The 15,228-nt window shown below is 47.6% G+C and overlaps 1 protein-coding gene across 3 annotated transcripts in view; it reads right to left on the reverse strand.

Annotated features, from left to right (window-relative positions):
• Positions 1-3,279: 3,279 nt before the first annotated feature.
• zswim5 (zinc finger, SWIM-type containing 5) overlaps positions 3,280-15,228 on the reverse strand; it is a 47,932-nt gene continuing 35,983 nt past the window's right edge. The window contains exons 6-14 of one of the 3 annotated variants that reach the window (XM_031562888.2): positions 14,735-14,866; positions 13,967-14,113; positions 13,234-13,371; positions 10,606-10,863; positions 9,353-9,488; positions 8,846-8,997; positions 8,397-8,596; positions 8,158-8,239; positions 3,280-7,239 (exon numbers count right to left, since the gene is read on the reverse strand). In XM_031562888.2, coding sequence (XP_031418748.1) covers positions 6,377-7,239; positions 8,158-8,239; positions 8,397-8,596; positions 8,846-8,997; positions 9,353-9,488; positions 10,606-10,863; positions 13,234-13,371; positions 13,967-14,113; positions 14,735-14,866 — 2,108 coding nt within the window. In that variant the 3' untranslated portion in view covers positions 3,280-6,376. Of the gene's footprint in view, positions 7,240-8,157; positions 8,240-8,396; positions 8,597-8,845; positions 8,998-9,352; positions 9,489-10,605; positions 10,864-13,233; positions 13,372-13,966; positions 14,114-14,689; positions 14,867-15,228 lie in introns of all 3 variants that reach the window. The other 2 variants (XM_031562887.2, XM_012828005.3) reach the window with 2 other exon arrangements.

A 15,228-nucleotide genomic window follows, 5' to 3' on the forward strand; every position in this document is an offset into this window, starting at 1 on the left:
GGTCGGACTGTTTTGGAGTAGAATAATACATTCGCTGGATGAAGATAAGATGTAATCTTCCATCATTTTAATTTATCTGGGTTTTGGGTTGAGAAAAAAAATAACACTTTTGAAATGAAAATGAAGGGTTAATGATTAAAGGGTTTATAACATACTGTTAAAATGAAATTTTCATGATGATTATTTCCATTTCTATGTCTTTCCTTAAGTGGAATTCAGACATTAATCCCAACTGGTGTTTTTCCCCTGGAGGCTCTAAGCATCCTAGATGAGCAAATCTCAAAATGCAGTTGTTTTTGTATTTTTTTGTCTTTCTAGTAGGGATGGGATTCCACAAAAACACACACATGAGGTGGAATTAGAGATGGGGAGGGTGATGGTTTTAGTCTAATGCAAAGCTCTGTGCTGCTGATTGGTTTGGTTCCTCTTTAAGCAGCCCTTTGATCACTTTATTTTGATTCCAGGAAAAGCACGCTTTAGTCAGTCTTTCACCTTGTATTATCTGTCTCTTTCGAGGTGACGGTACTTACTTTAATTGTCCTTTTCATGATGGTGTTTTTTTGGTCCTACAGTTCTCATGGCTTTATCACAATACTAAACAAAAACAGTGAGCAGGCTGCATCAAAGCATGGTCATGGCGTCTCTGTCTCTCTCTCTCTCTCTGTCTCTCTGTCTGTCTCTCTGTCTGTCTGTCTCTCTCGTGCGCGTGCGTGCACGCTCCGTCTGCTGCCCTTCTCTCTCTCTCTCTGTTGTCACAATACAGGATCAGGCTGGTCTCGACTGTGCTGAGGGGAAGTGCTGTAAGCCTCTGGAAAGAAAATGCTGTAATCAATTTGCTGATTAGTGTGGTGTTTTTTTTCCCCCCTCCCTTTAAGCCTCTGTCAATCTGTGCCTGTTTGCCTTCACAGAGCACACAGCTGCGTTGATGGAAGGTTTTGAGCGGGGTGGGTGGGGGTCTGGGGCCTCTTGCTTTCTTAGAGAGCTAGGCTGTGCGTTACCTCAAGAGTCTGTGGGGCATTATTTTTAATTGCAACAATGAATCTACACGGGAAGGAGGGGGGAAAAGCCTGAGTTCCCCAAGGCCTCCTTAAAATAAGGTGCGGAAGGGGGATGGTGGAGTTGTCTGTGTGTGTGTGTGTGTGTGTGTGTGTGTACATGAGAAAGGGGTTCAAGCTCAATCTTTCAGCAGATCACTAGGCCTGAAAATCCAATCTGCCGGCCAAGACAGCAGGCTGTACATCATTTGTCAGGCCCTGGCACCATCAGCGCTCTATCAGATGGGAGTGGATAGGGAGGGCCTCTGGCCGTGATTGATTGGAAATATTAACTGGGCTGATGGAGAAAAGTCCCAATCAGGCTGAGGAGCCTTTACCGCAGGGACTTACATTATGAGTTAATGGATCTGAGAAAGGAAAAAAAGGTGGTAAAATGGGACAAAAGAATATGTGCACATTGAGCTGACCCTGAGGGTCCAGAGATAAGCCAAGCTGTCATTTCAGACAATCTGTATATTGGGATGTCTTTTTTTCTTCTTTCTTTTTTTTTTTTTTAGAGAGGCGAAACAGTGAGTGAACACCTGCAGACACTTTATAAAAACAACATGCTCACATCTGAGCGTTTTGAAATAAGCTGTCGTCTAAATATCAGGAAGATAAGAGGCATCACATTCCATGAAATTAGGACAGCCGTTCAGGATGGAAAACACCAACCTTCTGCAATCAACACCACCAGACCTTCTCATATGTATGAGACAGGTGTATTGAAGTCACACACCCGGTAGAATATATTTTTTAAATTTTAAGTGGATCTACTGCAGATCACCCCTGTTGTTGTCAATGTCATTAGTTAAACGTGAGAATTTCCCTTTCCAAAAATAAAGAAAAGCTCTCTCCAAGGCACTCAGTGGTTGGTGGTGCTGGAGTGAGGGTAGGCAGCGCAACAACACCACCCTGCCCCCCACTCTTCAAAGCCTGGCTTGTGCTCCTCAGCATGCACACCTATCCCATCCTGCCCCTGCCCAGTCCTCCTCCACCTTCCCAATTACACCGGGGCTGCTCGGGGAGCCACTGTGGCAGAACAAAGCTCTTCAAATGAGCTCCCAGAAGAGCACCAGATCTGACAGCCTTGCCATGCCTGCTTCAGAGGGAGTCAGCGCAGGCCTTCCAGCTTTCAAACCAAGGTGTGAGAGAACACGGACAGGGCGGGGGTGGGAGGGATGCAAGGCATCGCTAGCCTATGGGTCTGAGCCAACTCCCATGTGCAGATGAGGATGTGTCAGCTGATGTTGAGGAGTCGGGATCAACGATCTGCCGTACCCACACAGCACTACACACTCGCACACACACACACACACACACACACACCGTCCTTCTCTGGGCTGAGGCTTCCGATTCACCTCCCCCACCAGCACTCTACTATCCATCTGACAGCTCCAGCAGACACACAGCAAGGTGAGAAAGCCAATTACTCCACTGTCTCTTGCCTCCTGTTACTGCGGCTAGATCACCCCCACTACGGGAAGCACACTTTCTCCCGCGTGGCTAACAGCGCTGCTACGCTAGCCATACTCTGGCAGACACCAACCATTATGAGCCGACTCTTACATCCTTGTTCAACCGCTCACACTCTCTTCCCCCAGCCATCCCTCCTTGTGCTGGAGAGCCGGCCCCCGCAACAGACATGAAACAGACGGGAAAAGCCGCTGCAACTGAGTTTGCTGTTTCCTAAAGCACCAGTGACTCACATCAGCTCATGTTAAGTTGCTGCCATTATGATTGGGCCTCTGCTCTGCTGAAGCCATTTTGGTCTGATGAGTGCTGAGAGAATGCCACTCTGTAGATTGTTCACTAGAAAAGAAATACTGTGCAGTCCCTCCAGGATCACATGACAATCTGTTGTAGAAAATCTCCAAAATTGTGGTTAAAATTGCCCTCTCTTTTTTTTAAATTCCTGATCCCACCAGGATCTTGCGAGCGTTTGTTGAGATTCTTGCGGCCAAAAGTAACTGGAATTGCTTCGGGACTTAATCGGGACGCAGAAATTGCGGTTAAAGTTGTGGTGAATTTAAGCTAAATAATAGCAATCACTGCTTTTTTGCAGTTATAGATTGAAAATTGCATCCCGCAAATCCTTGAATTTGTGACAACGCAAGATTGCAAAATTCTGGAAAGGATATATGTGTTTTAAAGGTAAGTGACTAATGCAACAATCTTAAAAAAATCCAGTTTAAGTAAAACTAATAATCTAAAATTGAAAATGACATTCATCTGGAAGGCCATGACGTGTTTCACACTTTATTCATAGAAAAGCACTGAAATTCCAACACAAATCATATAAAATGGTAGTAGCATTACATAAATAGTAATAAATTTTTGTTTATAGACATTAGCTCAAGAGGTTGCACAAACAAAAAGTGTTGATGAACTATACTTTTGTGGCAACAAATACTGGATACCTTTTTTCTTACAATTCAGTAGCACAAAGAGGCGACAAACACTTTCCCTTAAATAAACAGTAAAAAAATAATAAAATTAAAAACAAACAAAATTTAAACAGTAGATGAACTAGTGAACAATCTCTACCAGCGATTATTATGCTTTCCTTCTAAAAAGTCTAGGGACGGGTTTAAACACTGGTACAGTTAACACATATAGACACTCAGAGTATGGGAGTGGGGACTGAGGAAAGCCAAAGGAGTTTTTTGATTTCTTTTTTGTTTTTTTGTTTTTTTATTTTCTTTGCAATGGCATAGGACCGTCTAATTCCACTACGAAACATAAAAAAAAAAAAAAAGAAAAACTTGCTTGCTTGCTTTTTGTATAGAACAGGCAACACTAGCTCATCCTGCAGTAATATGTTTCTTGAAAAAAAGGCAAGTATTCCCTCGGTCTGCTCGTCTTGAGGAGAGGCTTCTGACTGGGTCTACCTAGTTATTCCTTCCGGAGTGCCCTCTCCCTGTCCCTACAGGAGAAGAAATTAAAAAAAACAAAGAACCACCCCTCTGCCTGTGCTGAGCATCGAGTCAGGGGGGGGAAAGCATGTCACCACAGGGAAGGGCGATGGCAGGCCAGCACAGGGCCCTAACCGTCCCCCACCGCACCCCGCCTCAAGTCTCAGGGGGAGGTGTGAGGGCCAAAGGCGATATTTCTCCATCGCTACAGTCTTGAAAACACACACTGGTGCTTTAAAGAGAATACAATAAGGCTTAAAGTTTGAAGTAAGAACTTGTGTGTCAATCTATCAAAGGCAAAGGCCAGCTGCGGTTCGCACTACATGCAGATACTTGTTGGGTGGGAACCGGCTGTATCTATTTGTCTCTCTGTGTCTGTCAAAAATGTAGGGAAAAAACATCCCACTCTCTCGCTCAGTATGCTGGGAACCGCTCCAGAGAAAAAAAAAAGGCTAGTGTGTGACTAGTATATGTGTGTGTGTGTGTGTGTGTGTGTGTGTATGTGTGTGTGTGTGTGTTGGGGAGAAGGGGGTACCATTACGTGGTCTGCATAGTCTGTTCATTTCTGCTCACAATTGTCCTCCTATCTTCAATCTCTTGCAAAACAGGTTGCAAAACAGTAACAAATGAAAACAAATCAGAGAAATGTACACAGGAGCACCTGAGAATTTTTAAAGTCTTTCCTCTCTCCTCTTGCTGTTGTCACATTCCCAGCCCACAACAAATTCAAGTATCTGAAAAGAAAAACAACCACAAAACCAAACCAAAAAAAAAACATACAGTCATCATAAATAATTATAACTTTACAACTTTTTCTTGAATTGACACTTTCATATTTACAATATCTTAAATGTTTCTGCTACTACTTTTTGTATTGTTTCTTTAAGTGATTCCCTGAGAACGGCGTTGAGCATCTCTTTTCACGTTTCCTTTCGTTTCGTTTTGTTTCTTTTCTTTTCTTTTTTTCCCCCTCCACTCCTCCCGTGTTCCTTCAGCTGCATGTCGCAGAGTGCATTCTACGTGTTCACACTGTTCTACGTGTTCGCACTGTTCTACGTGTTCACAATGTTCTACGTGTTCACAATGTTCTACGTGTTCACACTGGGGCACTTTGTGGAGGGTGGCCATCATGGAATGTGGAACATCTAACACGATCATTAACCCCCACCCCCCAGATAATAAATCACAAACAAAAAATCTTTAAAACTTTGCCAATTAGGTCAATTTTTCCAACACAGTTAGCATCTTCAGTTTATTATCTTTGTGTGTGTGTGTGACGTGGTTGCCCCCCCCCTCCCTTCCTGCTCCTCCCTATGCTTTCATTACAACTGTTGAAAACTATAAGAATGGGGGGGTGGGGGGGGTCTTAAGAACAAAATTATTGAAGGCTTCTGTTCCTTCTCTCCCCTGTCCATGTGAAGCTACACTGAATGCAGCCCCGCTAGCTTGAAGTCTGCTACACCCTCACTTCAGCCTTCACATGTCTTCACATTTCTCTGTGGAAGAAGGGGAGTACCAAACTCCACCTTATTAACTTGACAACAGTCTTTGTCATATTTTTCTTCACCTCTCTAATATATAAAAAAAAAAAAAGTACTGCTGTTGATACTTGAAAAGGAGATGCGACTCAACCCGATCGGGATGTACAGAAAAGTAGAGAGGGGAAGAGGGGGTCCGTAGCTTGGCTGGGGGTAGGCGGAGGGGAGGGGGGCGTCTGAGGGTTAGCCGTTTGTTTTTGGGTGCTGAATGCTAATGGTGTGTACCATAGACATCTATATATGTCTATGGTGTGTAGCCATCACCCGTTCCTGTCCTCCGTACAGCAAGAAGGCCAGAGGCTGGCTCCTCTTTCACACACGGAGTTATTAAAGCTGAGTCTTGGAATCCAGTCGAGGTATTAACACTGGCTTTTGCGCGTTTGAATGAATGACGTTCTACATTTGTTTGTGTGTTTTCTGATTATTCAAGCTTCTGCGATATCCGCCCCCCCTGACCATGTCGACGGAAAGATTCCCCTGGCTCAAAGTATGCCCCAAGTTATCATTTGGTTTTATCTCTATGTGCCACTTCTACAATTGTTTTAAACCACAATATGCTTTTCTTCCTAAATTAAGCAAAAAATACTCCTCCATTCTCCATGTGTTTCTACTTATCTTCCACAGGTTCTACCTGGTAGAATAATTTAGTGAATCGCGATTACTCACACACACACACAAGAAAAAATCTCACACGCACATACACAAACACACACTCTCACAAACCTGAAATAAAAACAGATAAAATCTTCAAAAAATAAAAGCAAAAAAAAAAAAAAGGAAACAAAACAAGAGAGGGAAAACAAAAAAAACGAAACTAATGCATTTAAATAGATGACAAAAAAAAAAAAGTAGTTCCTTATGAAACCCCTTCCCCTGACACCCCCGCGGCTCAACCGAAGCGTTCGCGTACCAGCATCATGAGCTTCTTCTTGCCCTTGTAGATCTGTTTGAGGTTGTCTATGAACTGGGCGAACTGGATGTGTCCGTCCTGCGCCAACAGAAAGGTCTCGCGCGCCTTGCTGAGGAACTCGATGAACTCGCCGTAGTGGCGCGGGCTGATGTGCGTGAGGCGCGAGTGCGTGGTGTTGATGTAGGCGCTGATGGTGGCGTCCAGCAGCTGCCGCAGCGGCGCCTTGTCCGTGGACATCAGCTTGCCCGAGTTGCGCCGCCCGGGGATGCCGGCCAGGCCCGGCGCCGTCATGGTGCACCGGCGCAGGATGTCCGAGAGCACGGTGGCACAGTGCACGCTCTTGACCACCAGCGGGATGATGGTGGCCAGCTCGTTCTTGCCCAGCGAGTGGCTGAGCGCGCAGGCCCACAGCACGTCGTTGATGGCCGGGTGCGTGTCCTGGTTGTAGGCCAGGTTGAGGTGGGCCATGGCCAGCGACGCCAGCTTGAAGGCGCGCAGCGGGTAGCCGCGGTGCTCCATGTAGCGGGCGATGGTGAACAGCTGCGAGTAGGTCATGCCGGTGGAGGCGGCGTCGATGACGATCTGGTAGGCCGTCTCGAAGGCCACGTGGTCCTTCTCGCAGAGCGTGAGCGCCGACAGCGCGCAGTTCTGCGGGTCCTTCATGGCGCACTGCAGCGCCAGCGTGCGGGCGCAGCTGGCCAGCTCCTCGCGCTGCGGGTAGTCCAGGCTCAGGCGCAGCACGGTGTTGTGGGACATGACGGTGGCCGCCACGATGCTGGTGGCCTCGGTCGGGGTGAAGAGCGTGTACCAGCCCTGAAGGATGCTCACCAGAGCGCGCAGGCCTGCCGAGAGAGAGAGAGAGAGAGAGAGAGAGAGAGAGAGGGAGAGGGGGGAAGGAAAGAAGGGAGAAGGTGAGCACAACAAAAAACATTTCTCTTAAGAGTCTCGCTGCAGTGATCAGAGAAAAAATGTGTCTTGCATGTGAAACCACTGTGGGTTGTTATACAATTACTTCTATTACGTTTTGTGGTTTCAACCCAAAACAACCCTCACTAATTCTGTTTCAGTTGCTCTTGTCTAGTTCAGCCTAAGGGCACAAAGGGGTCACTACGTTGGAATGTTATGAGATACAGAGGAATTGAGAAATGATCATGAGAGCAGTGTGAGTATATAGGGTAGATCAGTCAGAATCTTTGGGGGGCAATAAAAAGATATGGTCCGTACTAGGGAAGTGATTCATAGGTTGATCACTCAACGGCTGAGAGTTGATCATACATAGGTTGAGTCATAGGTTGATCATAAGCTGAGTCAGTCAGAATCCATACGGATGGATCCTTTGTGGGCCATAAGTAATAACAGATGGGAGTAGCAGTGAGGAGAGAGGAAATACAGACCGACAGATATGTGTGTATATGTGGCTGGGCCATAAGTAATACCAGATATGTGTGTTTATGTGGCAGGGTCGTAAGTAATAACAGATATGTGTGTATATGTAGCAGTGAGGAAAGAGGAGATACAGACGGGATATGTAGAAGTGAGGAGAGAGGAGCAGTGAGGAGAGAGGAGGTACAGATAGGATATGTAGCAGTGAGGAGAGAGGAGCAGTGAGGAGAGAGGAGGTACAGATAGGATATGTAGCAGTGAGGAGAGAGGAGCAGTGAGGAGAGAGGAGGTACAGATGGGATATCATAGTGGCAGTGAGGAGAGGGGAGGTACAGATGGGATATCATAGTGGCAGTGAGGAGAGGGGAGGTACTGACCGACTTCCGTGGCACAGGTGACCAGCCAGCGCACCATCTCTCTGCGTCTCCAGTTGAGCGTGGACAGTGTCATCCTCATCACCTGCACACAGACACACGTGCACAGAGCACATTAGCAAAACACAAAGATGGACATAAACCCCCAGGCCAGGCCAGGCCAACCCACACCAAACATCAGACTGAGAGACAGAGGGGGAGAGACGGAGAGGTAAAGATGGTATAAGGAACCGTTCCCCCACCTGAAGGCCGAGCTCTAAGGCCACGTTGAGCAGGGTGATGTCCGGAGGGCTGTCGGCAGGTGTGGCGATTTTAAAGGCGTCCTGGGCCAGTTTGAAGATGAGGGAAGGAGAGTGGATGTTCTTCTGGATGGCCTCGAGTACCGTCCGAAGCCGCAACATGTCCCCTAGACACACCACACCCCCAAGACCATGATGCAAAGCTTCAGAGAGAGGACACCAATACCACAACACAAAAGGGACAAATAAAGCAAAAAAATAGAACAAGCCACTTCCTCTTCTCTCATGACAAATGCTGACAAGTACAACATCCAGAACACAGTACACAAGCTAGAGTATATTCTGTGTGAATACTTGTGTGATCACACCACAGCAAGCCACAGTCACAGATAAAAGCTGAGTGTGTGTGTGTGTGTGTGTGTGTGTAAGAGAGAGTGTGTGTGAGTGTGTACCTTTTGCTGCTGTGAGCATGGTGGAGGCCACTTCACACTGTTGTGACTCCAGGTGGCCGAGGGTGAACCAGCGTGGATAACGACTAGGCACAATAGAGATGCCATGGTGACCGACATCGCCTGATGGAGCCGAGGACTCCAACACAGGAAGCCTGCAGATGATAACAAGTACACACAAATAAGTATCTCACAACAGCTCCATGGCCCTCTGTGCATATGAAAAGAAAAAAGGCAAACACACACACACACACACACACACACACACACACACCCTTATGATGATGATGATGACGATGATGGCTCAACACAGTCGGGGACTATTCTGTGGTAATAAGGCCCTTACAAGGCTACACATGGACATACACTAGAAGCTCCTTCAAATGCAAAAAGGCATCACATGTTGAGGATATGGAGTCCACAGATAAAAAGTACACCGATTTTCTGTCAGTTATGCTGCCTTTCAATGCCCCCCAGGGAGCGAGCGGGGGCCGGGGGCGTGGGGCTCACCTCATGGCACGCAGTCCCACTTTATAGGCCAGATCGGCATCGTGGGGCAGGAGCGCGGTGAACAGGTATTTGGAAAAGGTGTGCATGGGCACACTCTCCCGGTGGATGACCTCGCCCATGCCGCTGAAAGGACCGCCTGCAGAAAAAAAACACAAAGAGAAAAGCACTGCAATGAGTGACCACTCAAATAGATTACTCCTCTGTCAACCATTACTGCTAAACTGATCCTCCTCAACCAGTTGAGCGTAAGTGAATAACGCATGAATGCACCAATGTTTCCTCTGTGGGTGGTTGCTATAGTGGATCAGTGGATCAGGAGCTCTTCAAATCTGCTTTTTATTGACTGATTGGACGGAAGTGAGAACACAAGCTCAAAGTCTCATGACACACACAGACACACAGACACACAGACACACAGACACACAGACACACACACACACACCCATTCCAAAAACAGTTTGTCTCATCAGCGTGATCCAATAGAGGGAGAAACTGTTTTAGTGGAGCCAAGATGCCTTTAAATGGCCTTCCCATGGCTGCACAGAAATGACCCCTATAATAGAGAGGAGAGCTCCTTCTGCTCCGTACCCAGTGACAGTGACAGAGGCCAGGCCAGGCTTGCTGGAGTTGCTGGGGCCTCGGGCCCTGTGAGTGCATAGAGAAGGGCCAGATGTTTGGGAGGTCACGCCACACACCATGCCACAGAGAGAGGGGCAGAGTTAGTGGGTGGGCTGAGGTTGTGTATGGGGTTAGGGCAATGGGGAGGGCGCGCGTGCACACAGGAACACACACACACACACACACACACACACACACACACCCCCACACACACACTTCAATCAAGAAGACGGGGCTGGAGTGTGGATGGGATCCAGGGAAAAACAGGGTGGGGAGGTTAATAGGAGAAGAAAGGGAGTAAGGAGGGAGGGATGAGAATGAAATAAAGAAATAAAGAGGTGAAATAAATCAGATGGAGGAATGCAATACCCTGGCCTTTTAAAAAGCTGCTTGGACTGTTTGGTTAGAGAGAGAAAATGAAAGGCACGGGGTAAGAGCGAAAGAAAGACGGCATTGTTTGAAAAGGCAGACTGACAAGGAGATAACGGACAGGTGAAAGCAACAAGAAAAAGGGGGGAGTTTTCAAGGTCAAGAGCCAATCCGTGCGAAAGATGCGCCTAACAAACTAGGAGCAGAGGTGAGGTCAGCCTGAGGTCAGCCTGGTGCTGCGGTGCTGCGGTGCTGCGGTCCCTTACCTTCCAGCAGCAGGATGGCCTGCTTGCGCAGCGTCTGCACCAGCAGCTCGTCCAGCTCCAGCTCCTGCAGCCGGGCGATGATCTGCTCCTCGTTGCGGCACACCTTGTCCTGGGCGTAGAGGCCCTCGGGCATCAACCGCTGCTGCCCCATGCCCATCAGCGCCACCTCCAGCGCCAGGGCCAGGTACGACTCGCTGCCGTCCGGGCAGCCCCACACCGACACGTGCTGGTACACCGGCGGCTTGGGCTCGCCAGAGTCTGTCAGGGCAAAGAGAGGGAAAAATGTCACACACACACACACACACACACATATATATATACACACACACAAACTCAAACACCTGCAGATGAATCATACCATCACTGAGTTTTCCTGTGTTTGTGTAAGTTATGCTCTTTGAAAGGTTCATTGGACCTCTGTGTTAAGGAAGGAGGCATGAAGAAAGCCGCTAGTGTGTTTATCTGTCCGGTTACTATGAAGCTAGTTCATATCCCTTTAAGTAGTTATGTTACATCGTGTAAGGTGGGCCACTGATTCATATCTACGATAGAATTAAACTGGGCTTGAGCACTGAGAGACAGTCCGGGTGTCCATTAGGAAGAGCATGCAGACGCAGTGCTCTATCTTCCCCTGTGAATTATGATCCCTGCTGTGGCAGAGCAGGCTAGGAGTACATGAGGAAAAAAGGAGGGAAAGCACCCAGAAAAACAGCACCATCTGTGGCCTCCAGCACGCAGTGAGCACACCAAATCCCCCTGGCAAATGATCCCCTCTCGCCAATCCTGTTTATTACAGCAGGAGAGGGGGGGGGGGGGGGGGATCAGCAAATTCATCACCACTCCATCCGCAGATGAAAGGCAGAAAAACACGACGACGACGACAACAACAACATAGGGAGGACCTTTCTCTCCAAAACAAAACTCCAAGCTTTGGTGGGGCTGTACAGACATTCTCTGATTTCCCTCCTGAAAGGCTAAGGGTTTAAGTATCCTCTAAAACATCTGCGTTCATGCCTTTGTGTCTCCAATGCATACTAGTTTAGCTGTTGCGGACACACCTCACAGCATACAAGCTCAGTCCCTCAATCACAGTGCTTGAAATAATATCTCTACGTTGTGGGAATCTACAGCCAAAGATTTTCTTTAGGTCTCTAGCTTTTTCTGCTCTTTCATAACCATTTATACCTCTATCTAAATAGGATAGCTACTGACCTTAAAATGCCGTTCCTGGTAATCTAATCAGCTACAAGCTAATAAGCTATGAATTAAAGTCTCATCTTATCAACAGGTTTTCAATACTTGTATTCCCAAGAAGCAAACATACTAATGCAAATGTGCATCTGTACTGTAAGTGGCTTTGGATAAAAGCGTCTGCTGAATGAATAAGTATTGTAAATAGATTTTGTTTTCTCTTGACCCTGAGCTTTGGTCTGCGCAGACAGTCCGTGCCAACGCACAAACACACGCATGCACAAACACACACACACACACACACACACACACACTCTCTCTCTCTCTCTCGGTTTCCCTCTTTGTCCTTGTCTGTCCCCCAGCATTAAGTGGGGTGCCATTTTCATGTTCTTGTTGTTGTTGATGTTGTTCTCCCCTGCTATTTGGGTGCCATCATCCAGCTGCTGTTATTGGTCCTGCTCTGGTTAGTGCTGTGACCTTGGGGCCTTGCCATTGGACGAGAGCACCCGTGTCCCCACCCACAACAGCCCCTCAGCACGCCAGCTGCTCCCAGCTGTGTGACAGTCAAACAAAGAGGCTCAACGACTCAACCGTACTCACTCACACTCACACACACACACACACACACACACACACACACACACACACACACACACACACACACACACACACACACACACACACACACACACACACAAACAAGGTCCAGGCTAAACAAAGCAGAAGAGACATTAAACGCACACACACACACACACACACACACACACACACACCCTATCTCTCCTGTCTCTCTCGCGCACTGTCACACGTGTGCACACACTCGCACTGGCTCTCTAAAACCCAATCATTGTACCACTCTCCAGTATTGTTCCAGTGCACAAAGCCCTCCCTGTGGGCTCTCCACAATAGCACTACAATTCCCAGCTTCTTTGGCCCAGGCTATGAGGGGACATACGGAATGCTAAAGCTGATTGATTTTATACATTTACACCACTGTGGGTGCAGCCTGACCTTCTCTGCTTCAATAGCGCACACACACACACACACACACACACACACACACCCCTCTTCTTTACACTACTGTAGTAGTGGGCCCTTTTGTGTGGACTGAGGAACACCTCCGTGTCACGGTCTCAGTGACTTTCTTTGCACGCTCACGAGCCATTTGCTGACAGAGGAGGGAGAGTCATGGTGGCTTCCTGCTAATGGGCCTTTATAGGGCACAGGTAGGACTGCCTTTGAAGGGCTCTGTGTACTGTGAGTAAATAAAAGTGTATGTGAAAGGTGAGGCCAGACAGACAGTTTATAGGTGCTATATAACAAGCATTTCTGACTGTGTGTGCTGTGTATTGGCCAAAGACCCACAGGCAAAGCTGGCATCCATTGAAAAATATCGACGTATGAAAGTCTCCAGATAGGCTGCGGTCTGTATCGTACCTCCAGTATCCATGGCGTTGTCGTCCTCCATTCGACAGGTCTCAGTGAGAGTGGCGAAAAGGCAGCCAATGGGGTCCAAAGGATGGCCGACCCACCCCTCTAGATTTGTAGTAGTGGTCATTCCTCTCTGGAGGAGCTCTGTAGAAGAAAGAAAGAAAGAAAGAAAGAAACTTAATAACGCTCTACAACACTCCCTCAACACTGGGAAAGGGCACTGAATGAGATTTCCCAGCCGTGCCCTGCCCAGGTTCGTTGCCAGTGGAGGGCCGTCCTGAGATAAATAAGATTCCGCTGGAGTTTTAAATACACGATGCCCTGTGCATGCCACACGGCCGCATTCCATAAACGCTAAACTAATTACGCACAACCTTCAAAGTGAGCCCGAAGCTCCTCACCTTCTCACAGAGAAATCAGAAGAATGCTGTGTTGCATTCTCACTTGAAAAGGTCTCTTGTTATACTGCAGATAAGACCAGTTTCTTTTTTTTTTTTTTTGCTGCCAAACAATGAGTCCATTGTGAGAACATGGCGGTTATAGGGTTTATGCCACTTTGCCTAGATAAGGCTTATGGGAAATGTGTGTGTGTTTGTGTGTTTGTGTGTGTGTGTGTGTGTGTGTGTGTGTGTGTGTGTGTGTGTGTGTGTGTCTGTGTGTCTGTGTGTGTGTGTGTGTGTGTGTGTGTGTGTGTGTGTGTGTGTGTGTGTGTGTGTGTGTGTGTGTGTGTGTGCGCTACCTTTTTTCTGGTGCTTGTAAATGTCCAGCTGTCGATGTTGCTGTAGCCGCAAGGTGTTGATGATGGCCACAGCCAGACGCAAGGCTTCACGGGGGTAACCATGGGAACGGAGAGCATCCACTCTTGCGCATGCAGTTGGTACATGATCTGGAACAAATCAATAATTTTATGATGACAACGGCTAGCCAAAACGAGTCCAAACCCTCTGCCCTTAATCTGAGTCTACTGAGCAGGCTTAACATCATGCAAATGGTCTAAGACTTTAAGTTCAGTTCCTGGAACCTGGAACTAAAGAGTTTACAGCCAATTACAGGAAAACCCTTAATGGGAAGGAGTCTTCTCCTGCAGACGTCCGACCACCAACTGTGCTTAATTACATGCATGACATTGGGTGTGGGGCCCAATCAGCCGTCCAGATCAATACTGATTCACCCTGTGTTATCGAGCTCCGGCCTTTGTTTGAGCACAGCCCTTGTGAGTTTAAGCACTTTGCTGCTCGATCCTTTCCTGCTTAAACTGCAATTTATATTGATTGTAGGTGCGAATGACATGAGTGACGTAACCATCTTTGGGTAATATTTATAGCCATCTCTCCCTGTATTTCTCCCCTGTCCCCTGAACTGAGATCCTCTGCAGTTCCAAGAGCACAGATTAAGGGATACTTCATTAGGGTGTTTTGTGGACGTGCGGCGTGTGAGTGGCCGGGGTTCTGCATGGTCTTACCCAGCCAGAGTGGCAGGCCCTGGGGATTGAAGAGCAGGCTCTCACCCTCTCTCTGGTAGGCCGGGGACATGTAGAAGTCACTGCTGATGATGCGCTGCAGGTGGCTGTCCTGCCAGTGCAGGTCGCACGCTTCCACAGCCCGCGTGAACACCGTCCGCCGCGGCCGGCCCAAAGAGTCTGGAGAGAGAGAGAGAATGAGAGAGAGAAAGAAAGAAAAAGAGAAAGACAGAGAAAGAAAAAAAAGAAAGAGAGAGAGAGAAATTGAAGCCATTAATCATAGTCACGCACACAGGTGTAAAAAGAATAAACCCAAAGATCTCCTTCAGACTGCACTGAGGAAGGAAAAAGTATCAAGTCAACCACTGATTGCCTTTGAAGTTGAAGCTGTAGGTAGGGTCAACGTCAGGCTAAAAGAGACAAGTCATATTTGTCTGTGTGTTGTCTGGGTTGTAAGTTGTAAGAGGTTCATGACGAGGTCATTGTTAGGTTTGAGTGACAGGTCTTAAGGGAAGGGGAAGTGTGGTGGGCGCTATAAGCCC

This window comes from Clupea harengus, chromosome 25 (genome assembly GCF_900700415.2).
Source record: "Clupea harengus chromosome 25, Ch_v2.0.2, whole genome shotgun sequence".
Lineage (NCBI taxonomy): Eukaryota > Metazoa > Chordata > Actinopteri > Clupeiformes > Clupeidae > Clupea > Clupea harengus.